The sequence below is a fragment of the Lepidochelys olivacea genome, assembly GCF_965140295.1.
Source record: "Lepidochelys olivacea isolate rLepOli2 genome assembly, chromosome: 1".
Taxonomy (NCBI): Eukaryota; Metazoa; Chordata; order Testudines; family Cheloniidae; genus Lepidochelys; species Lepidochelys olivacea.
Window position 1 is genome coordinate 340,378,206 of NC_140411.1, and position 25,835 is coordinate 340,404,040.

Here is a 25,835-nt window from a genome sequence, read left to right on the forward strand (position 1 = left end):
GTGTAGATAGCTTTAACCCTTAGCTTAAAAGAAAATATTTCTTTTAGTATGATTATATTGATAAATTAGTCATTTGTGCATTCTGTGATTCCAGAACATGGACCTGGCATTGACATTTTTACCCCTGGCAAACCTGGAGAATATGACCTGGAAGGGGGAATCTGGGAAGATGAAGATGCTCGAAATTTCTATGAGAACCTTATTGATCTAAAAGCTTTTGTGCCAGCCATTTTGTTTAAAGATAATGAAAAATGTTCTCAAAACAAGGACTCCAGCAAGGATGAGTCTAGAGGTAAAACAATTTGGAAGAAAATGTTCTAGATCTTTTTAAAAACAATTTTATTGTGTCCAACAGCCATGCAAGTTTAGCAAAAGTAACAAAAGTCTTTAGTTGAAATAATCATTATTTATATAGCAGTCAGAACACTCCACCAGAATGGATGGTCTTGAGCACAGAAATATGCTAGATAGGTAATTGGAACACAAAGTTGTTTTATGAAAATAATAATAAATAAAAATGAGTACTGATAGCATTTTTCACCCAAGTATATCAGTGTGTTTTTGGTGGGTAAGTATTAATATTTGTATCTTTATATATGAAAGAAACAAGGTTGTACCTTCACTGCAAAAGACAGGTATGGAGATTTTTTACATTGAGATTATTAACTTGTTAGCTATCTTGATTCAAATTTCTAGTGCAGACAAGGCAGGGGTAGTTTTTACCTTGATGTAGCTAGTCAAGGTCAACCCTATCCCACCCGCATTGCCAACACACCTGAGACTGATTTGGCCTAGCTGCATTGAGGTAAAAACTACTGTGCCTTAACGATCTCGGTGCAAAAATCCTACTGGTGACATCTTGATGTAAAAACATGCCTCCTTCCTCCCCCCCTCCCTCCAGTGAAGGAAAACCTTAAGTCACAAGAGTTAATGCTTTATCCAGGATCACAGAGTGAGAGTGCCTGTCAGGAGTGGAACTCAAATCATTTGACTCGGAGGGCTTGTCTACTCAGCAAGTTACTGTTTGGCAATCCATGGTGTGAATCTATAGTGTACCAGCTGGTGTACTGTAGATTCACACTCTGGCTTGGCGAGCAGTAATTTGCTGTGTAGACAAACCTTCAGTCCTGTGTACTAGCCACTAAACATATTGCGTGCCCCAGTGAATACTATTTCCATATAAAGCACATGCCACTTGAAAGTTTTATCAGATATTTTGTTAGTTTATGAAAACAATACATAAGTTATATCAAACTTTTAAAAAAGAGGGATATATGTTTATAAAATGCAAACTAATTTAATTTAGAGATTATAGATACAGTATGCGGAAGAATATTAAAACCAGGAAGAATACTTCTGGTTATGTTTAGATTGTAGTCTTTGGGAACTCTAGCTATGATGAATTAAGATGGTCATCTAAGAAAACAAAAAATATATTTTAGTGTCAGATTCTTATCATAAGTTTATAGATTTTAAGACCAGAACAGACTATTAGATCATCTAGTCCAACCTCCTTTATAACACAAGCCAAAAAATGCTTGTTGTAAATGGTTTCTGTTGGGAGCAAAAAGGAGATACTTGAAAGTTCATTGTAAACAGATGGCACTTTTGAAATTTTGGGTTTATTATTTAATCATGATATTAAACATAGGACACTATAGGTTATGTGTAGAATGCCTAACAAATAACATATCCCAGCCCAGTGAAGACACAGCAAGTACAATTGGGAACAAACCAAGCCACTCAAAAGGTATGAGCACCTTTTAACAGAAGCACATCACAGAAGGAAGTGAATTAGGGAGACTGTTCCAGGCATGTATGGGGATATGAAAGATGGCACAAAGTCCAGAATTGACAAATAAGACTAATGTATTGGTCAGAAGAGAAGTGTGCTTCTTCTCCTTAGATATGAATAAGGGTATGTAAGAGGTCAGGCTAGAGATTCAGGGATGCACCAACGTGTCTTAGAATATTTTTAAGCCATGCCTACTCGTGTTTACATTGCATGTAAAATATTTCTGCTTTCTTTGAAAAAGATTCAAAAGATGCCAAGGATAATAAGGATGTTGCTGGTACTGAGGATTTGGAGTTGGATATGGAAAATTTGGACATTAATGATGATAACTTGGAGTTAGACTGTGGAGATGAAGCAGAAGATCTCACAAAAAAGCTTCTTGATGAGCAAGGTAAAGTCAGAGCTGGTACTCTTAGGGCTACTGTATTCTAACTGGGCCCTGGTATATCTTCAATTCCTTGTATTAATATGGAGGGGTTCTTTTGATTCTTTTGGGCAACGTCTGTAGTAGCTAGAAGCAGTTTGAGCAAGGTCATTCCTTCCTGCATCCTATTGTGCTCAGCAGACACTTCTAACAAAACATTCAATAAAGAGAGATAAGAAATAAAAGTGCACTGCAGAAAGAAAAGAAAACTGGTCCAAAACTGCTAAAGGATTAAAAATAGAAATAACTTCTCCTTTCAGTAAAGACACTGAGATGATTTAGTAACCACTATTTTGAGGTTTGTGTGGTGAAGGTTAATAGATACGTTTGTTACTACTTTGGCATTTGATTGAATTGTGAAAAAGATTAAATGTAAAGGCAGTTCTACTCAGAAAAGTGACGGTAATAAATGGCATGTGAGACTCCATGTTTGTATATCAATTATTATCTTATCAAATGTGTTCAGCTTACAAATAAAAAGATGTTTTACTTTTAAGCCCAATGTGGACTCTAAAAGTCAAACAGGGTTCTTTCTTTCTTGTGCATCATCATCATCATCAGTAATACAGATTTTGCATTCAATAACAACTATTGCCTTCTCTGATAAACACTCAGGAAAAAATCCTGCTAAGGATGCACAAGAAGAAATAGAATCCAGCACATCCTCTCTCCTGTAACAATGTTAGCATAGATAGCATGGGTGAAAACTGGTAAAATCTAAGTTGGTTGTGGTGTATTCCCACCTGTGAGTTATGAGCCTCCTACCGGTGCTGCTGAACTTCGGGAACCTTCTGAAAAGCAGCACCAAATGTCAGGAGCCAAGGGCCACATACTTCTCAATTACTTCCTTTCTGCAATTAGCTGCAGGAGAAGGGACTTTGTGTGCATTGTGTCCCTTGGTTTTCCCAGAGGTGGATGCAAATGATGCTCTTCATTTTGCCTGGGGATATTTCTTCCCCAGACTTCTGCTCTGTGTATAGGGTCTTCACACTTGACCATTGGTGCAGGCTCAGTAGAGGCTCTGTGGTCTCAAACCAGAAGCCTTATGAATTCCACCCCAAGATATGTTAAGTCATCCTGCTGCCCCCATGAAGGAATAGGCTGCATTTGACTTCAAAGATGAAGATGAAGACTTCAAACAAAGTGGGGATGACTTTGGCAGTGAAGAAGTTTGTTGGTTCCTAAGTCTCAAGTGGGCTCTGAAGCCTCATCAGTTCAAAGATGTGAGCCTTCTGGGGCAAGAACTTAACCGATTCTGAGAATTTCTGCTTCTAAAGTACTTGCCACAGGATCTCTTTTTATCAGGGTGATGAGCTCCCCATGTACCAAAGAGACCTAGTACTAAATAGGCATGCTGGCGGATGGGTGGTTTTACCAGCCAAGGAAGGGAAATCAAGTTCCAAACCTCAGTCCTGACAACTTTTGATGGTTCAGATGTGTTGACTCATATGGTGGCATCAACTCTTCTGGAGTCAGTACTTCTGGCTTGAATCTTTGGGCGTTTTGTCTGAGGCTTAAGTCTGTGTTACAGACCACCTTTTCAAGTGGGAGGGTCTTTTCAGCTATAAGATGGATGACCTGATGAAGCAGGTGAAGGACACTGAGTTCACTGCTAGGTCATAGTGCATCCTCAATGGGTGCTGTTTTTCAGAAGGTTTTTGAAGCTCAGTGGTGCTGAGTGTGCCTCCACAATGCAAAACTGGCAGAGGCAACACTATCAAGGAAGTACAGTTATGGTAAGTAGTGAGCTTTATAACTCCAGTCATCAGATATGATTCTGATACACAGAGGGAGCAGATCCATTGACTAAGAATGTGATATCTTTTCATAGTCACTTTTCATAGTAGACATACTTCAAATGTTGTTTTTTTTTAACTACTGCTAAAATAGGGTAACTGCTATAAATTGCATGTCTCTGTAAGCATCAAGATATTCTCCCCGCCCCAGAGAGCTTTCTAAATATGTCAGTGCAAACAAATGCAAGACATAAAGGAAGGGAGCAAGTATTAATGAGAAGGAAGAAAGGATCCTTCCCTCCGTCCGGTCTCTCATTTTGGCTACTGATCTATCTTCTCAACTTCCCCTTTCTCTGCTACTATCATCAACACCAACGACCTTCTTGTCACTTAATGCCACAATTTGGGGGTTATTTTTTGATTGCCCATCTCCTCTTGTTGCAGAAATCCAGGCTTAATACAATTCCTTCTGTTCCTTCCTCCAAGGTATCCAAGATACATCCTTTTCTTTCCATCCCTGAAACTAAATCTCACCTTCGTGTCCCCATTATATCCTGCTTTGCCTGCTCTAACATCCTCCCCTAACACCCATGTTTCTTTTAATCTATATAAAATGCTGCAGCTTAAGTCATCTGCCTTGCCTTTCATTTTGATCATCTCACTCCTTCTTTGGAATTCCCTTTTATGACTCCACATCCCCTACATTACCACATACATACAAGATTATGGCCATCAATTCAAAACCCTGCATAAATCATACCTTCCTTATTCTCCTTGTTCTTGCTTTGCATCGTCAACCATCCAGCTGTCAGCTTCTTACATAAATACATCCATGTCTTCTTCCATGTGGTCTTCAACCTTCCTTTATCTGCACTTCCTGTACACTCTTGGTATTTAAGTCCCCCTTGATGACCCACTGTTGCCATTCTGCTCACTGCATCTGTTTGACATTCATAGTTTAAAAAACTGTTTCCCTCTTCCTCCATCCTCTGTCTACTTGTCTGTCTGTCCATCAGTTAGATTGTGAGATCTTTGGGGCAAGGACCATTCCTCCATGTCTGTTTTGAAAGCACATTGTGGGCACAACATTAAACACATAAAGTGATTATGTCTGAGAGAAGTATCTTTTTTAGGTTAGAGGAGTGTAGGGGTTTTTTGCAGAAAATGAGATCAGAAAGGCAGGCAGGCGATGTATTGACATACTCTTAGCTCACTGACAGCCCAAAATATTGGGAAACAATGCCAGGTTATCAGACTAACATGCACAATTGAACAAGAAATGAATTGTGACAGTGCACCAGATCCTAGCCACTATGGTACGGAGAGCATGTCTCAAACACATGTCACAAAATACGGATGGACCAGTAATTACGTTAGCTCAGCATGGAAAATTGAGGTCCAAAGTCAGTGGTGGGGCATGGAGAGGGAAGGGACTCTTTCAAAATAGAATGAAAGTTATTATAGCATGACAAAATACCAAATATAAAAATTGATTTGTTTGAAGCATATGGAGGAATCTATGAAATGCACTGTGAAGCTGTGAATACATTGTGAGTGCATTGCAAACCCTACATATTGTACAGAAATTTAGGGAAGTGTGTCACAAAAATCTAAACTGAGACACTTTTATAAATTTGGTGTTTCCGTTTGATAAGTTGATTGTTTTTTTAACTTGATTCTTCCATAACCAAAATCTAGTGGCAGCTTGGCAAGATGGCCTTATCTGGGGAAGCTGAGTGTCTTTTTCTTAACCATCAAATGCATCATTTGGTGACATTTGTTCTTTCATTCTGGAAGATTGTGAGATAACTGTAATTGAGACAGTATATTATTACTATTATTAATCATGTTTATTACAGTAGTGCTTAAGGACCAACCAAGAATGGAGTCCCATTGTGCTAGGCACTGTACTCACAGAGTAGCAGACAATCCCTGTGCTGAAGAGCTTACAAACTAAACAGATAAGACAGATACAGGGTGGGGAAAGGACAGAACACACAAGTAGAGCGAACAAAGTGAAAGCAGGAAACGTCATGTTAGTGCCACAAAATTTTGGGGTGGTTTAGTTAGGAGGGGATAAGCTTAAATGAAAAGAAAAGTGAAGGGAGAGGGAATGTTGAAGGGAAGGGGGAGGTGAGAGGGACAGAGTAAGAGAGAACAGTGGAAGAGGGTCAGGTATAGAATGAAGCTGAGATGAAGAGACGAAGGGAGTGGGAGGGAGAAAGTTGGCGCAAGCAGTCAGTCAACATGGAGTAAGGAACGTCACGTCAAAACTGTGCAAGTTCTCTGAATGTCAGAAGCTGCTTCTGTAGCTGGTTCAACTGTCTGGACTCTGACTGATTTCTCTCTGCAATTTTCCCGTAAGGCCATATAACATGGGGAGAGAAGGCTCTAGTTTCTCCAAAGTGGTCTCCCCTGCGCAGTTCTGGGTCTGAAGCATGCTAGGGGGAGGGATGGCTCCGTCTGACTCCCATTTTACCTCCTCCTCCCCACCCAGTGCAGCAGTTCCTGCTTTGCCTGCTTCTACCACCTGAAGTCTAGTTTAGTCTAGTCAGCTAGAGTTAACGTCACAGACTCATCATTACTAGAAAAAATTAATAAGGGATGTCTTCTGCGCTTAGTGCGTGTGTATAAGTCTCACGTAACAAATGTGCTTTGAGACCTTCCGAATAAACCACATAATAACCGCAAAATTATGTAAGCAAAACAGTTCTCTGCCAGCTATTTGAAATTTGCTAGTGAATATTTTTCAATATTAAAGACAAGGTTACGCTTAGTGAAATCTTTAACATTTTACTCCTGTACACCCTAGTGCTAAAACTGTTAAAAAAGCTTGCCATAGTTTAAAGTGTCTGGCGTGGTGTGCATCCACATGTTTTTTAACTTAGTTTAACAGAGTTTAATGTTTTAACTTAGTTTAACATTAGTTTAATGTTTATGCCATTGGGACAGTTGCAAACACAGTGCTGATTAAGGACGGTTTAACACATCTGCTCTATAAACAGGATTTCTCACCACTTGTTAATCAAATAGAAGCACTAAATTAGCTTTGAGATTGCTTTAGTTAAACCATATTTGTGAAACCATATTCATAATTGTCTTTCCATCACACTGTGTGAAAGGGATCTTTGAAATAACAGTACGAGGGTAAAGGACAGGGAAAACATAGGTGATAAAATTGAGAGAAATCTATTTTTTCACCACTTAGTCTGCATTTCTAACATGCTTATTACTGCATTATATAAGTGCTGATACATAACAATGATTCACAGAGAGAGGATACTACCCAAGAGTGACCAAAATCCTGTCTTTCCCATGCTGAAGTTTTGTTCCCCATTTTTTATATCGTTTAACTAATTAAGCAAAAGTAATTGAATCAATCGTTTTAAAACACAGAGATATTTTTCTTGCATGTTTGCAAAGTGTTCCCAATGTTGGTGTAGAAAACTTGGTGTTTTTGGTTTTGCTTTTTTGTGATTGGTGCTGTATAGTTCTGAAACTGCCTTTTCTGTTATTATGGTGACAGTAACTATTTATTGTCAATTGTGAGAGTGCCAAGTTCCTTTAGCTTTGTACACAAGTATCTTTGATAAGTAATACTCTCTGCCCCATCCCCCAATAAAAAATGTTAAAATGACCACCCGTTGGCTGGCCTGGTATTCTGCATTGGCAGCAATTGGAAGAGTCATTTCAGTTTCTGAGCTTTCCAGTCCATTAGGGAGTGGTAATAACACAGTGGAATCCACAGATTTTCATCTTACCCATAACCAGTTACTAGGAAATTACTTGAACTAGTTTTTACATGTCACAAGGCATTGTATAGAATTGGCATCTTTTGAAGATGTCATCTTGCATTCTAAATTAAATTCCAAAATAAATTAACTTTTTCAGTTTAACTTTACAAAAAGAAGACTATTACTATGTAGCATGGTTTGTGTGGAGTTTTACTGATGAATAAGAAGAAACAGTCCCCACCCCAAGAAGCTTAAAATGTCTGTTGAATGTAACTATAACAAGAAGTAATAAAACCATGAGGACGGAAAGGGAGGATATGATACTCAGAAGGAAAGTTGAAACTGCTCATTGAAAAGTATTATTTATAAGGGATTTGGATCAACTTATTTTACTTCTGTCATGTTTATTTTGGGTACATTTTATTTTTGTTTTATTTTTAGTATGCTCAGGCAGGAGAGAGGGAGCAGATAGCACCGGAGCTGAAAATAGTGACGGAAAACAAGCTGAAAGAAGTGAGTTTTGAGGTGCTGCTTGAAGGAGAGGAGGGTGCTTGGCACGTGGAAGGAATGAAGCTGTGTGGAGGGAGACAAAGGGAGTATTAAGAAAAGAGGAATGGACATAGTGAAGGGTACAAAGGTGTTGGGAGTAGAAGGAAGTTAGTGTTGATGCATAGCTAGGGTTTAAAATAGGTTTTCAATACCAAGTAGTCTACAACAGAGAGAACATTCAGAAAATGAGCTTGAATTTTATGCCTGTTTACTCAATATCCTATTTAGATCCTATTTGTTTTTCTAGAAACAAAAATAAAAATAAAAAACCAAGATGTTGAGAAATATTTGCTGTGAATTATCCTGAGGGGTTGGATGGCTCAGGAAGCTGGTAATTATGATCTGGAATCTTTCTTCACGAAGGCTGTAATTCAACAAAGCAGTTAAAAACTTGTGTAATGTTAAACACGTGCTTAAGTGCAGTGCTGAATCAGGACCCAAGGCACCAACTTGAATCCAATCCTTGTTAGTAGCATCTGAAAGCTGCTCAGTTTGAAATTAATTTGATGACTTTAATACAGTGGACAGGTGACCACATCACAAAAAACACTTCCATAATTGTTACTAACTTGTTCCTTTGTCAGCATTCTAAACAGAGAGGCCAAAGACCAAAAGGACCTAGAGGCTGAAACACTCTCTGCTCCCTGACAGGGTGGAGCTTCTAGGGGAGATATTAGCAACTAGCCCAGCTGAGCCAAGGGAAGCAGTACCAAGAGTTTCTATAGAATTAGCTGGTGGAATGTGGTCATGGTTATATACTAATGGAAGAGGGGTCGGCAGGAGTGGAACCCATGCTCCCTGAGACAGTAGGGAGGGAAGAGGCAAATATAGCTTGTGCAATAGCACAATATAGCAATAGCTTATAGCAATAGCAGCTTATATAAAATATAAAATATTTAAAATATAGCTTATAGCAATAGCAGCAGGTATTAGGAATAATTCATGACCAAAAAGCTCTAGTCTTTTCCCCATTTCTATCAGCCTGTTCCCCTGAAAATTATAAGAACACATCAACTTGACTTGTAGTAAATTAAAAATATTTAAAGTATTTTCAGATACTACAGCAGTACTGGTATCCCCTGCCAATCTTTGTAGCTTTTCTTATTTAAAACATTTTTCTCTTTGTTGCTGTGAAAGAGTCCTGGAATAAAAGGGGGAAACTGAGTGGCTATACAGGAGAAACAATGAAATAACGTACTGTCAAGTGTACAAAATAAGTGTTTTTCTTTTCTCTCTTCCAGTTACAGTAATTCTAATTATTACTTGTAAAAATAATACATAAAAAAATTAGAAGTGGAGTAGATGGAGTATGACATGATAGTGGGACCTTCCAGAAGGGTTGTCTGAGAGGTAGTTGGAGAGAGGAGTGGAGCAAAGAGAGAGTTTTTGTTGTTGTTCTTTTTTTATAAGAGCCATCACCATAGAGATGGGAGCGGAGATAATAAGAACAGATGTGGTCCCCTACAGAGAGTATAGAGGCTGTTTGGAGAGAGAACCATGAGGAATACTAACAGACAGGAGGTAGAGGGAAGGATGAGAAGCTACTAAAGAAAACTCTGGAGATGAGCCAGGAGAGCATAGCTAGAGAAGCCTAAATAGGAGAAAATGGAGAGGGGGACATTTTAAATCCATTTCCATAGACATTTCTCCAAAAATGAAATGCCTCTTGCTTGGGAGCTGTTACATGCAGTCTGGTGAAATAGATAGATTCTCAGGGCCTCGATGTTTGAAGTTAAATTAAGTATTTAGACCTTTATGGGCCTTGTCTCTCTCCCCACCACAAGATCTTCCTCTCTCAATAGCTCCTCCAACTTACCAGTTGCCTTCGAAAGGGAGGAGGTGCAGTGGCCTACTGTGTTATCTCTGGCTTCTTCAATGGAGGATGGCAAGTTTTAAGTTCTCCTGTCTTCAGGAGGGAGCTCTGTCACTCTTGCTATTGTTCATGCCCAGTCTTCTCCCCCCCCTTTTTTTTTCTTTCCTGGCAATGGAAAGAGGTTTGGGGTTGCACAAATTCTTTTGTATTCCCTGTTCCCCAAGTTTCCATGTGTTCTCTGTTCCTCTGCATCCCACTCACATGTGTCTGTCTCCCACTCAGCCCAAAGATAGTTAGGGGAAGGATTAGGCAGTCTTCTTCCGCCTCTATACTTTAGAAGCATGGTGAGTGTACTTTCTGCCTGTTGCCTGGACTCTCTTCCCTGTTACAGTTGTGCTGCCCTGCTCAGCTCTGAAGCTCCAGTAGACAGGAGAAGCTTAGAAGAGGCCATCTCAGGCATCCTTCCCATATGTTCCTCTCCACAGAGACTCCAAGGTCAATAGGCCAGCTTTTTAACTGCTCTACCAGCTGTCCAGGATTATAACTAGGACAGGGAGCACAAAGGATGGGTTTTAAATGTCAGACAGTTGGCAAGTATGTAGGAGAGGTATTTCAAGAGCATATGGCTTCCACTTGCACATCCAGCACCTCTGCCTCTCAGGACTTCCACACATTCGTTTGTAGTCTGTCTTGCCAATCTATGGAGCTCATGGGACTTTCTCACTGAATGCCATTGTTTCCACCAGACCCTCTACCCTGTGTGAGTCATCGGTTCACCTTTGAGTGATTGTGCACATGGATTCCACTTCTGGTGCACATGTACCTGAGAGCAGATTCTTTTGGTCTATAGTGTCATTGGGGCTGCACCTGTGCTTTGGATGCGCTCATACTCCCCTCACCTGATGGCATAAAGGGCAGAGTGGGCCCAATCATCTCTCAGTTCCTTCTTTCCAACCATGGCCGTGAGATGGAACACCTGCAGTGTCCACTTTTCTGTGCACTGTGCAACTTTCATACCCATGTGGGAGATTCAGGCCCACAGGGCTAGTCTACCTTGCATAGTGTCCCTAAAAGACTCTTAGGCTGCACCCTACATTTTACCAGAATTGTCTGATATTCATTTAAATCTGGTGATTCACTTTCCAGGTGATTCACTCTTCTAGGCTGTTAGTAGCATTGTAGATAAGGTTAAATGTCAAGCAGTATTTACTCAAAGATTGTCTAGGCAGGTATTGAATTTTATTAAATCATACTATGAGATAGCTAGATTAGATCCATCCATATAGGTGAGACACCAGTCCATCTTCTGTGGCTTCTTTGAGAAGCATCCCAATTTCTGAAATTTGCAAGGCATCTATGTTGGGATTAGCAGAAGAAAGGACAGTTACTTGCCTTACAATAACTGTGGTTCTTTAAGATGTCTTGTTCACACGGATTCCATGACCTGCCCTCCTTCCCCTCTATTATGGAGTCCTATACCATCTGGATTCTGTATTTCCAAAGGAGCTGAGGGATCAGGTGGGCCCACTCCACCTTTTATGCCCTTATGTGGGGAGGTGGTAGGGCATTCAGGATGCAGGTGCAGCCCCAATGGATGCTGCTGGCCAAAAGTATCTGATCTCATGTGCATGAGGCACATGCACACCAGAAGTGAAATCCATGTGGACAACACACCCTGAAGAACCACAGTTACTATAAGGTAAGTAACTGTTCTTTCATTGCCCGCCTCTCCTCATTCAGATCTTCTTGTGACCCATATCATATAGTTGAAAGAACCTTTCATGTCTTGGTAAGAATATGTAGTTGCTGATGCACCCACTGAGTGTAATTTAACAGGTAGAAAATACTTATTTATTCATAGCCCATGAATAGGAAGGTATCCAGCCAATAGCCCTTTAGATTAGTTAATAGTTAACTTCCTTGTCTCTTCCCCCTCCCTCACAGGTATCTATAGGTGAGTATTGTAAGCATTGAACAGATCCCTGTATCACATTTAGAGAATTAAATACAATAGTTTTTATTGTGCACCATAAAATGTGCTGGCTGTTTGCTTTCTACTAGAACAAGAGGATGAAGAAGCCAGTACTGGGTCTCACTTAAAACTGATAGTAGATGCTTTCCTTCAGCAACTCCCAAACTGTGTCAACAGAGACCTCATAGACAAGGTAAAGTCACATTATTATATTATCCTCCCATAATCCCACAATACTAAGCCTTGCATGTTAATTTGATCAAAAGTATACTTCAGGTGTTTGGTACCAGTGTAATCGCAAGAGAAACTGTAAGCAACATTGTAGGCTGTATAAGCTTCAAGGAGAGGTTTTTCATGTTTTTACACAAGAATTTTCAGAATTTTCCAGGCAGCTGACTTGGCTATTTCTTTCATATTTTATGTCGCCATATCAGAGCATAAGGTCCTGTATAGGCCAAATCAACTACCTCTGCTGCTTGGTTTTGAAATACCTTCATGCTTTGGAGTCTAGCAGGTGTAGAGTCTCTTCCTGATCTTGAGAGAGTACTTCCTCCTCTCTCCCTCATACAGGCAGCAGTTGGGTAAGGGCTTGCCTACCCAGAGAGTTAGAATCCAGAATCAGACCTTAACCTGGGTAAGGGGATCATGGTACTTAGGGCCTGTCTACGCACAAATGTTAATTCAAATCAAGGTAGAATGTGAGTTTCAAGTGCAACAGCTAGTCCTGATTAATTTCATGTGTGGATGCTCTTATTCAGGAATAAGAGTGCTTTATCCCAAAATGGCTTAATCCTCATAGGAAGTTGATTAAGTTAATTCAGAATAATGCATTCTTATTCTGGAATCATATCATCCACATATGGAGTTAATCAGTAACAGCTATTGTACCTGCACAATTGCCGTATGTGGCTGCTGGTCCTACAGAAAAGGCAAACTCCCCAGCCTCTCTCCATAGCTAGTGAACCTTGCAACTGTTTCCCAGACAGTTGACTCATTCTTTCTCTCCCTCCCCATCAGCCCAGAGTTTCCATTTTCCATCTAGTGGTCCAAAGGTTCAATCTATTCTCTAGTATAGATTTTAACATTCATTTCTTCTGAATGTGTAAATTCTAGCTAGAAAATGAAGATTTTTTTTTAAGCAATTGCGTGTAGCAAAAGCTTGATTTAAGTAACAGACACTTTGAATACATACGTTTTACTGCTTTATGTGTAGAAATTCAAGTTTAAAGGTGGAAACGTTGACTTTTCTCTTATAGGCAGCAATGGATTTTTGCATGAGTATGAACACAAAAGCCAATAGAAGAAAGTTAGTACGAGCTCTCTTCATAGTTCCTAGACAAAGGTAGGAAAAGAAAAAAAGAATGTAGAGTAACACTTCATTTAACTTTGCTTTCGTGATTTAAACAGACAAGAATGTCCAGTGCAACTACGAAGTCTCATGTATCTACTACATTTACCCTTGATGCACACTTCTCTGGTGGTATTTGTTTATGGATTAAGGATAAACTTAAAATCAGCAATCAAACTAAGGTTGTTGGTACTGGAAAAATTTTCAGTATGGGTACTCTTGCAACGAGTATTTTCTGGTGATAGTTATGGTTATAATCTTTTGGTGGCTCATGTTTTGTTTAAACAATGATATAAAAAATAAAGCTTTTCCAGGAAAAAGAAGTTCACGTGTCACTCAGGAGAACTTCAATACTAGTAGCTGAAAGTCCATCCTGTCGCACAGGTATGGCATTTGGGCCACGTAGTCCATTATCTATGCACTCTCCCTCATACAACCAATGAAATTGTTGCATGCAGTTCAGCTGTAGGGTATGGGTGGTGATTGGTTGAGTTACCTTTCATAGTGATATCAGAGGTAACTCAACCTCTCTGGTCTAGGACTCTTGGAATATGTAAGGCATAGCGGCCTTACTGTATACCACACATATCTAATTTATAGAGTCAAAATGTCAAGAACTTAAAAACCGGACAGTAACAGACTGCAAATCCCAGTGGTGATTGAACTTGGTGATATTCTAATAAAAAGGAGTTCTCAGCCATGCTTCCAGCTGTTTCCATTGCTACACACTGATTCAAAAGGCATTCATTCTTTGCGTCAGAGTGATGCAGAATGATAATCCTCGAATCTTGTTATATGGATTGTCCCTGGGAAGTGTTGCAGTAAGATACAGTGGTGATGTATAGTAATTAGTTTCTATGTGAGATCTTGCTATATGTTATGAATAATCTCAAGATAATAGCTTTACCCTATTGAGCTGTCATGGGAGTTTTGTTGTACTGAAACCTTTTGTGCCCTCTTTCTGCGTCTCCATATGGTCAGCCAGCTTTTCCCATGCTTTCACTGACCACATCTGTTATCTGAGTGGCACTTCGATGGGAATTCTATCAATTAAGAGCTTCAACGTTTTCTCCCTGACCGCCTGTTTTAAGAGGTCAGAGAGTTTACCTACAAACAGCATAAGACTCAAATGGCATGTTTTTAAAAAAATAATTTTTTAAGAATATATAGAGAGAAAATTATATTAAACCGAACAAGTTGACCTGTGTAATGTATCTAGCCTTACTCTCTGCCAAAGCTCATCTAGATAGGTGCACCTTATGTGCTTGTCATGAAGAAAAAATCTTACATTTCTAGTGTGTGCATTGCCGCCAACATCTCATCTCATCTTTTGACAGGCAGTGTTAATGTTGCAGCCTTGGATTTTCAGATTTCTTGTGTCATCTCTCTGTATCTTCCTAGAGTCCCTCCCTTGTAATTTTCATGTTACTTTGATCTGCCTCTCCTCATGTGACCCTGACCATAACAGGTAGTACTTCGTGCAAGAGAACAGTCTCTTAAAAAATGTCTTGTTTATGGTCCTAGTCCAATCAGGATTGTATTAAGTGCTATGAATAAACCATTTTTTCCATTTAAAAAGCTGTATACAGTAAAAGCTGTGTTATCCGGCACTTTAACAACCAGAGAGTTCTATAAACCAGCATTTCAGATCTTCATTGAAAATCCAGTTTATAGTCCAGTTGGCACGGGGCCGGAAGGCTCCCTACCTGGCTCTGGAAGCGGCAACATGTCACTGCTGCTCCTAGGCAGAGGAATGTCCACGAGGGGTTTGGAGTACAATAGGTGATGCGGGGCTGGGCCGCTGGAGAGAGTTTGGGTGCGGGAGGGGGCATGGAGCTGGTGGTTGGGGGAGAGGGCACCAGATCCAGGCGGCGCTCACCTCGCGTGGCTCTGCACTGCCCCCACCTCGCCCTGAGCCCTGGCTCCACAGCTCCCATTGGTGGGGAACAATGGCCAGTGGGAGCTGTGGGGGCGGTGCCTGTAGTAGGAGACAGCCTGCAGAGCTGCCTAGCCACTTTAGGAGCAGCAGGGACATGTTGCCGCTTGCGTGGAGCCGCCCGAGGTGACCACCACCCGGATCCCCTCCTGCGCCCGAACCCCCTGCTCCAAGCCCCCTCCTGCACCCAAACTCCCTCCAGTCCCCAGCCCTGAGCCCTCTCCCACACCCAAACTCCCTCCCTCTTAGTTAACTGGAATTTTTGACTTACCCCCATTCTCCCAACATGCCAGATAACAAAGCTTTCACTGTACATGGTGCAATAGCTATCTTCCAGCCCATCTTTGCATCCTGTTAGTATGTACTATTCGAAGGACCTTCTATTCTTGTGTAATGGCCATGCTTTTGCATACTGATTATCCTGGTGTTAACCTGAATGTCTGCTTTGCATCTGAGATTAGAAAGATGTGCTCATCTAATTCTTTAGTGGTGGAGCTGTCAAAAGATGACAGTTGTTAGAGCTCATTGTACTATTTGTGTTAATGGGATGTGTCCTCACCAGCAATCAGCTGACCCCTTGTCCTTGCAAGTTATCGGGGTAACTTAAATAGATTATCGGAAAGGCAACAAATTGATTGAACATGTTTGCCTGTGGATGCAAGGTGCATTTCAGTTCTCTCTAGTGTAGACCAAGCCTAAAAAGCCTGTCCTTTTTTTATAACACCACATTATACTGTGCTTAACTCAGTTTTCCTTTTCCTCTTTGCCTTCACTGTAATACCTGCCAAATTATACTGAATTTACAAGATGTAATATTTAATAAATTATCATTATGCCTAACAAGATAAGTCTCTTTTTTACATGGATTTTAGGTCATTATTATCCTCTACTCTTTAGTGGCTCATTGAAAAAGAACAAAATAAACAGCTTTTAACAGCTAGAGCTAACGATTAATTTGAGCAGTCTTATCTCTACAGCATGTTGGAGGGATGCAAGCGTGGGAAATGGAACAAGTGTTACTGTATGTTTCCAGAACCTCATTTGAAAAATGGAAATGGTATAATACTTTTATCACTGCAGAGAAACTTGTGCTGATTACAATGGGGCTGAAGTCCAAATGCCTTTCTGGTTTTATTTGTTTAATGTGAATCCAAGTTTTGAGCAGGTTTCAGAGTACCAGCCATGTTAGTCTGTATTCGCAAAAAGAAAAGGAGTACTTGTGGCACCTTAGAACCTAACAAATTTATTTGAGCATAAGCTTTCATGAGCTACAGCTCACTTCATCGGATGTGTTCAGTGGAAAATACAGTGGGGAGATTTATATACATAGAGAACATGAAACAATGGGTGTTACCATACACACTGTAACCAGAGTGATCAATTTAAGGTGAGCTATTACCAGCAGGAGAGCGGGGTTGGGGACGACACACCTTTTGTCGTGATAATCAAGATGGGCCATTTCCAGCAGTTGACAAGAACGTCTGAGGAACAGTGTGGGGGAGGCGGGGGAGATAAACGAGGGGAAATAATTTTACTTTGTGTAATGACCCATCCACTCCCAGTCTCTATTCAAGCCAAAGTTAATTGTATCTAGTTTGCAAATTAATTCCAATTCAGCAGTCTGTCGTTGGAGTCTGTTTTTGAAGTTTTTTGTTGAAGAATTGCAACTTTTAGGTCTGTAATCGAGTGACCAAAGAGATTGAAGTGTTCTCCAACTGGTTTTTGAATGTTATAATTCTTGACGTCTGATTTGTGTCCATTTATTCTTTTACATCGAGACTGTCCAGTTTGGCCAATGGAAATGGCAGAGGGGCATTGCTGGCACATGATGGCATATATCACATTGGTAGATGTGCAGGTGAACGAGCCTCTGATAGCATGGCTGATGTGATTAGGCCCTGTGATGGTGTCCCCTGAATAGATATGTGGACACAGTTGGCAATGGGCTTTGTTGCAAGGATAGGTTTCTGGGTTAGTGGTTCTGTTGTGTGGTTGCTGGTGAGTATTTGCTTCAGGTTGGGGGGCTGTCTGTAAGCAAGGACTGGCCTGTCTCAAGATCTGTGAGAGTGATGGGTCGTCCTTCAGGATAGGTTGTAGATCCTTGATGATGCGTTGGAGAGGTTTTAGTTGGGGCATGAAGGTGATGGCTAGTGGCGTTCTGTTATTTTCTTTGTTGGGCCTGTCCTGTAGTAGGTAACTTCTGGGTACTCTTCTGGCTCTGTCAATCTGTTTCTTCACTTCAGCAGATGGGTATTGTAGTTGTAACAAAGCTTGATAGAGATCTTGTAGGTGTATGTTTCTGTCTGAGGGGTTGGAGCAAATGCGGTTGTATCGTAGAGCTTGGTTGTAGACAATGGATCGTGTGGTGTGGTCTGGATGAAAGCTGGAGGCATGTAGGTAGGAATAGCGGTCAGTAGGTTTCCGGTATAGGGTGGTGTTTATGTGACCATCGCTTATTAGCACTGTAGTGTCCAGGAAGTGGATCTCTTGTGTGGACTGGTCCAGGCTGAGGTTGATGGTGGGATGGAACTTGTTGAAATCATGGTGGAATTCCTCAAGGGCTTCTTTTCTATGGGTCCAGATGATGAAGATGTCATCAATGTAGCGCAAGTAGAGTAGGGGCATTAGGGGACGAGAGCTGAGGAAGCGTTGTTCTAAATCAGCCATAAAAATGTTGGCATGCTGTGGGGCTATGCGGGTACCCATAGCAGTGCCGCTGATTTGAAGGTATACATTGTCCCCAATTGTGAAATAATTATGGGTGAGGACAAAGTCACAAAGTTCAGCCACCAGGTTTGCCGTGATATTATCGGGGTACTGTTCCTGACAGCTTGTAGTCCATCTTTGTGTGGAATATTGGTGTAGAGGGCTTCTACATCCATAGTGGCGAGGAGGGTGTTTTCAGGAAGACCACCGATGGATTGTAGTTTCCTCAGGAAGTCAGTGGTGTCTCTAAGATAGCTGGGAGTGCTGGTAGCCTAGGGCCTGAGGAGGGAGTCTACATAGCCAGACAATCCTACTGTCAGGGTGCCAATGCCTGAGATGATGGGGCGTCCAGGATTTCCAGGTTTATGGATCTTGGGTAGCAGATAGAATACCCCTGGTTGGGGTTCTAGGGATGTGTCTGTGCGGATTTGTTCTTGTGCTTTTTCAGGGAATTTCTTGAGCAAATGGTGTAGTTTCTTTTGGTAACCCTCAGTGGGATCAGAGGGTAATGGCTTGTAGAAAGTGGTGTTGGAGAGCTGCCTAGCAGCCTCTTGTTTATATTCCGACCTATTCTGAGGCTGTGGATGGCATTGTGTTCTGCACAGCTGAGGTTATGGGGCAAGTGATGCTGCTTTTCCACAATTTCAGCCAGTGCACGTCAGCAGAAGCACTCTATATAGAAGTCCAGTCTGTTGTTTCGACCTTCAGGAGGAGTCCACCCAGAATCCTTCTTTAATGATCCCTGAGCAGGTTTCAAGATTATCAAAGGCTGATTCATAAACACAGTTCTCTTTCTGAGCATCTTTCATTTATTCTGAAGAGTGCATTCTTTGTTCTAACATAGAACAAACACAATTACTGAAATAATTCCTAGAAGAATTCAAAATGTGAATCTGACAGATCAGCGTTAATCTGCCAATTACTAATATTTGATAACGAGTACAATCGGTGCTGAGAGAGAACTAATACTTTGTTCGCTAAGATCTTGTACAGTTCCCCTTTTGCCCATTATGACTCCCTTAGTATCCATTCTGCCACATGCCCTTCCCATGTTTCCTCCTGGAAATGTCCCTCTCCTGCTATGTGGGTTCTCAACTGGACAATGATCCAGCTGTAGATTTCTAGCTTAGTCTGCATTCTGTGCACTGCCCTTGTTCCCTTACCTTTTTCCTGTGATGCCTAACTAGTTGTGCTAGTCAGCTGGAGAACCACTGATGGTATGTTTGTTGGTCTGCTTGCTCTGAACCACAGGTGTCTAGTCACAGTAAGAGTATCTGCCATGGAGATACAGATGGAACACTGACTGGGGCTGCAGTAGGAAGAGCAGAGCTGGCAGATATGCTGTTTGCAGTCCCTTGGGTAGCAGCTCCTCGTGTGTCTGAGGGGCTGTGAGGATCATACCTAGCAGCCCCTCCGCTCATTGTGCTGAAGCCCCAGCTGACAGTCTCTCCTATTTAGATTTCTTTCAGTATAATCTATTGGAGTTGGTAAGGAGAAACTCACTCTTTTTTCTTTTGGTTTTAAACCAGACTTTTAGTATTTTTGTAAGAATTCTACATGCTGTGTTATGTACAGCATATAGTGCCAAGAATATATAATTATACAATAAAATATTAACATGCTTTACTAAAGTAAATAGCACATTCCCTACCCTAAAAACTTACAAATTGTTCCTTAACAGACTCTTCTCTGAGGGATGCCAAGTTGATGCATCCCAGTATGCTAGCTGCCTTTTTGTACTGCTGCTACAAACTATACTTACCATTTCCAGGAATTTCCAACATCCCTCCATAATGTCAGTGGAAAAACAAAATGTCAGAAAGCATTATGTGTCTGTCCTTGATTTAAAAGGTCAGAAGAACAGCATCCTTCTAGAAAGTAGAATAAAAAGTATATTTCAAATACATTTAGTCTTCCTGGATAATTGTACTTATTTCAAGTCATATAGTCTGAATTATTACATTGATATCCAAAACAGTAAGATTAGACAAAGGTGGTTCTTTTATTTTAAAAGTGGTTTTTGTTTTTTTTCTGTTCAAATAGGTATTAGTTGTTAAAGAACCACTTCCCCCATGAACTCTTTGCTACTGCATGCAAAACACTGCATTTATGCACTTACTGATTAATTGAACAGTTTCGTGCACCCATAATCAACTTTTTAAGTACATTATTATTCAGTGTTGCTCTTTGTAGGCTTTCTGACTCTGTTGTTAGGATAGAGTGTTTTGATACTCTTCACACCCTATTTGGCAAAAAAATAAAAAGGCAGTTTTGTTTTTCAACTGAATGAAAATTGGTGTCAGAATAGTACTGCATTGCACAGTGTGGTTGTTTATGAATGGGGCACATTTAAATTCTTCAGCTGACCACAACAGTACACAATGTCTTAGATAACCAAGATTTTGCTTGCTAGCATTCAAGTAGCTTTCATACTTGTAATTAAAAAGTACCCATTTAAAACTAAATATTAATAGATTAATCCAGGGTAATTTTATTTTTACAAAGCAGCTGTACAGTAGTTAAAACAGTATTACCCTTGATTTCAAGACAATTATGGATAATTTATTGTTGGCTAACTGGATTGTTACATCTGTCCAGTAAAACAGTTAATTTTGGTTTATTTGCATATTGCAATCCTGTTGGTATTCTCCATCAATAGAAAAACTTGCATGGTTTTCTCGGTTTTAAATTCTAGTAGACTTTGAATTCTAGAATAAGAGATAATGAAAGTTTCTGTTATGGGTTCTGAGTACTCCCATTGTCTAATATTTCTTAATGTGTTAAGGTTAAAATGACATCTTGGATTGAGAAAACTATTGCCCATAAGGTATTGAAATTTTGAGCGTTAGTTATTTTTAAGTCAAGAGATATTAGTTTTCTTCTCAAAGGTGAAAGCTCTGCATTTTTTATTTAAATTTAAACTAACTTCTAAAAAAAAACTTATTTACTTTCTTTCAACTCCTTGGCTTGTCAGTATCAGTAACAAGGTCAGCTTTTTGTTGAACTGAAGGTTAGCATATCCCTGTTCCTGAGGACTTTACATTTCCGGATGAATGCCTCTGAGGGCTTTGCTTAGGTTATTGAGCCTTTTTCGCTAAGGCAAGAAAACCCATTGTTGAGAAGCATGAAAAGTCAGTGGCATAATTTGTTGTGATCATTCCCACTGTCTTGATTGATGGCAGTAAGAAAGGAGTTGACATCATCAGTCAATATTTTGTGACTGTTGATCAGTATATGGGTAAGAGCATTGAACTATTTAGATCCTATGAATACATTTTAGTTAATTGAATTATGATTTGAAGTATGAGGTGGTTATTTTTTATTGTGTGTTACCTAAATTTACATGTCCTTAAGATGCCCCTCTGGAAGAATCCTATTTTCCAAGTACCCAAGATCTTCGTTTTTTTACCTTGTAATTTTGAAGACACCTGATTTGAAGAAGCCACATGTATAGCTTTAATTGAGCTAGGTCTTCATATTGTAAGATCAGTATTTTAAAAACCCCCAGGGGACTAAGATATCCCAGAAATGTGTCTCAACGGGTATAAATGCAGGCCAGCCTAATGTTCTAATGGCAGTGTAACACAGGGATCGAAAATCAGGGTATGATTCAGTCTGGAGTACCTGCACCAAGAAGGTCAAGGGATGAAACAACACTGTGTGTCTCACTAGTGGTTTTGTTTGACCTTGCTCAAAGTGCTGGGGATAGACTTCACAGAATGCTTCGTCCATGAGGCCAGATCTTAGTGAGTGAAAGAAGAAACAGCGGACCCAGTTCATTATATTTCCCCCTCCTCAAAAAAGGGAAGATATTATGTGAGATGAGGAAAATGATCAAATGAAAACAATTTGAATTAGAGCATGAATTTACAAAATATAGGTACCAATAGGTGGTACTATTGCACACTGTAAACTTGTATCAGTGTGTGTGAGAAAAAGAATAGACCAGATCTTGCTGGTTGCCAGTTTCACAGTAATTGACCTCAGGCTTTTCTTTACTATATTTCACCTATTTGGAAATGCATGCTCTTAGTATTTTCCCCAATAAAGAAACCTTTTGTGTTCTCCGATGGAACAGTGGCAGTGTGCTCTAAGGCAGTGGTTCTCAACTGGGGTCCCTGAGGGGACTGCGAGCAGGCTTTAGGGAGACTGCCAAGAATGGCTGACATTAGACTCTCTAGGTCCCAGTGCAGAAAGTCCAAGTCCTGCAGCAAGGGACTGCAGCCCAGAACCCTGAGCCCCACCACCCAAGTCTGAACCCGAAGCCTGAGCAACTTAGCTTTGCGGTGCCCCCTGTGGTGTGGGGCGCTGAGCAGTTGACCTGCTTGCTGCTGCTTAATGCTAGCCCTGGCTTTTATATGTAGAAAAAAACACCTGTTATGGCACAGTTGGGCCATGGAGTTTTTATTGCATTGGCGGGGGGGCTGAGAAAGAACCCCTGCTCTAAGGCTTAATTTTCCCAAGTATGTTGGGTTTAAGGATATAAAATTAATTAATGGCTCTTAACATTCAAGTACTTTAGCTCTAAACAAAACTTCATGTTTTTCCTTTTAAGAAAGAGGAATTGAGCATCCAGGAAAAACAATACCCTCAAATAAAATGGAACCCAGCAAAAGCATTTCTTTTTGATTGAGTATTTCAGACTTCTCATGGAGTTAATGGATAATGTTGATAATGTGGTATTAATTAGCTGTGCCGAGTATCCTTGACTACCTGTTCTAGTAAACTTTTTATTGTTTAACAAGAGGGAGAATAAAAGCCATTTAACACTTAACTGAAGCGTGTGTTAACTTTCACTGAGATTTCTGTGCATCATTAAGAGTCAGCTTGGCTTTCTGTCTTTCTGAGCTGTAGAGTGCTGTGTAACTTACTGTGCAGTTGAGCTGAAAATTTAAATGGACAAGCTCCTGTCTCCTCTATGTGGATGTTAAAGATTTCATACCTCGTAAAGGTTTTCCTGGGAGACATTGCACAGTGTTTCTCCTCAGCCCCTTGTTGTGCGATGTGTGCTATCTACACTTGTTTTCTGTCTGGCTGCTGCCCTCTAATCCAGAAATAGTTGAACTTTAGTGGTGACATGATTCCAGTGGGTGTTTAATTTGTAAAGTATTTCCTTTGGGGGAGAGATGCTACATAAACGTAAAGTAGTTTAACATTACATAATTACCGTATTCTTTAAGTCCTCAGTACTTCAGTGTTCTGTAGTAAATTTAGTAAAACATATAAGCATGTGCTTAAATGTTTTGCAGGTTCAGAGCCAAAGTGGTCAGCACCTTGCAGATTGAGCCTTCCATGTGTTTTGATTTTAAAAACACTCAAAAAAACTACTTAAGTTTTAAAATGTTACTTTAAGATGTTAAACTAATAGAAGTGTTTCTCTGCAGTCCTACTAGTATAGGAGAACCAGCCTTCTTAAAGTGTAATCCTGAAAAAGATCCATTCTCTGTTCACAACTGCTCACCTCTCTTGTCTGTAAATGATTTTAAGGCACCTTCTCTTCTTTACTGCTCCTCTATAGCACTGGACTTGTTCTAGAGTTTAGCTCCTAATATATCTTAAAATTGTTTGGCATAAGGGGAAGATTTTTTGTTTGTTTGTTTTTGAAGTTGCTCTTCATAGTTTTGTGATTCCCAGGCTCTCTGGTTTCCAAAGCTTACCTTTTTGCAAGTGGGACTATATGACTGAACAGATCATCCATTTTTTCAAAAGGGTTTACAGGAACTTGTTAAACTTTTAGAAACAGATCAGGTTTTGAGCTTAGTGTTTGAAAGTGAAAGAACAAGGAGAAAAGAAAGATTAATCAAAATATAAACTGTACACTAAAACAACTGAAAAGTGAAAAGATGGGGAGAAAATAGTGACAGCAACACATCAGAATGGTAATGAGGGGATGTAGTCAAGGGAAAACTTACAGGGAAATAAGGTAGAGTTTTTAACAATTTGTAAAATAAATGCTTATATACTGAGACTGAAAGAGCAATTATTTTAGTTTGTTTTTTTCCCCCACAGCTGGTGACAGTATATGCATGATTGCCTTCTCTGGAGTTTTCTTTTAATTATTAACACTGTTACAGCTGTTCGGATATTAGTTTGCTTAACAGTATAGGATTTTGTGTCTCACTGGTATGTTTGCCTCTTAATGCATATTTCTGGTTACCTATTATGGGAGTTGTCTGCACTCCCGCAGGAAATGCTACCATTTAGAATACTGCTAGGCTTCTTAATTTCCTTTTGAATTTCTCTTGCATATAGAAATTCACGAAGGATAGGTGTACATATTACTATAGAAGCTCTGCTCAGCATTCCATAGTTAAGGTTGAGCTGAGTTTTTCACTTAAAGCAGGAATATCTAAAGGGAATCAAATATTGTAATAGGAAGTAGCAATATAACTAGTAAAAGTATAAGCCAATACACTGAATGTAACTCTACATACATGCCCATAGTCATGCACTGTCCTTTCCACACACAAATTGGTAGTTGTATGTATATCTGTGGGCATAAATAAATTTTTATATAACTTGAATTAGATCTGTGCTTTGTCCTCATCTTATACATGTGTGTAACTTTTGTTTACAGGTTGGATTTGCTTCCATTTTATGCAAGGCTGGTTGGCACATTGCATCCCTGTATGTCTGATGTAGCAGAGGATCTTTGTTCCATGCTGAAAGGGGATTTCAGATTTCATGTATGTTTGGTTTGTTTTACTGCATACAGATTAAGAAATCTGATATACCATCTTTTGAAAAAAAATGCTTGTTATAAGTTATATTATTTTCACTAAAGAAGATGCTGACTCAAACATAACAAAATAGTCAGGTAGCTCAGAAGTCTTATTTTCTAATCATATTGCTTTGTTATTATATGTTGGATTCATTTGTACATTGAATAACCTTTTTGACAGACTGCATGTCATTTATTTATACACATTCATATAGTGTCTTCTTCAAGCTCCAATATTAAACCACAATTAAACTTAGTTCAGATGGTAGCATGACTTAGAAATTACATAAAAGCTAGGGCAGAAGCTGCAAAAACTAGAAATAATGTTATAGAATAGCATTTATAGTTCACAGTTAAAATTGACATTGACCTGTATTAATAGCAGTTAGTTTGTTTTACAAAAAGATGTCTGCTATATATTGTGCTTTATTAGTCCTACTGCATCCATTTTCAAAAATGTCAAGAAAGAAAAATATTGGAATGTAAGAAGGTTAGAAATCTGAGAACATAGTTCTTCACCAAGTTATTTCTCAGTCTTGTTTCCTGCACTATATTTAAATTTGATTACAAAATTATGGTGGACAACCACTATTTTTTCAGTGTTTCCCCCTAAACTTTATTATGGATCGCTCAAAATCTGTTTTCTCTAGTGGCATCAGTTAACAGAACAAATATGTGGACTATTTAAATGTATGATAGTTTTTAAAATGAACTTAAGTTAATTATTGTTTATGCTAAAGCCAAAGTATCGGTTTGAGTGCAGGGGGAATTTCATTATTTGTATTTTATTAAATAATATTTTGATTAGTGTCCATCAGTACATTTTTAAAATTTCTTTTAATGAAACAATCATCACTTTGGTTAAGACAGTCCTGTTAACTCTACCAGTTTGGTTTGGGGACTCCTGATTTTGGCTGCTCCCTTCAGAACACTAACTATAGACTCCACCTATAGAATGCTACAGTGATGTTGGGCAGGGTGATGTAGAGTGTCAGACTAGCCATGTTTCTAAGGCTATCGGTATTTTTGGGGACCATGTTATAATCTAGGTAGCAAGGAAGTTCAGAGATGGAGACACTGAAGAGCCAGAGCAGAGATGAT

The 25,835-nt window shown here is 39.7% G+C and overlaps 1 protein-coding gene across 4 annotated transcripts in view; it reads left to right on the forward strand.

Moving 5' to 3' along the window:
- The window catches only part of UPF2 (UPF2 regulator of nonsense mediated mRNA decay), a gene marked incomplete at its 3' end in the record, with an annotated part of 133,945 nt that overhangs the window by 26,285 nt on the left and 81,825 nt on the right, over nt 1-25,835 (forward strand). For 2 of the 4 annotated variants that reach the window (XM_084623474.1, XM_084623475.1), the window contains exons 5-10: nt 95-292; nt 2,037-2,186; nt 8,131-8,202; nt 12,113-12,216; nt 13,280-13,365; nt 24,591-24,699. In XM_084623474.1, the coding sequence (XP_084479600.1) occupies nt 95-292; nt 2,037-2,186; nt 8,131-8,202; nt 12,113-12,216; nt 13,280-13,365; nt 24,591-24,699 (719 nt within the window). The remainder of the gene's footprint in view (nt 1-94; nt 293-2,036; nt 2,187-8,130; nt 8,203-12,112; nt 12,217-13,279; nt 13,366-24,590; nt 24,700-25,835) is intronic. The other 2 variants (XM_084623476.1, XM_084623477.1) reach the window with 1 other exon arrangement.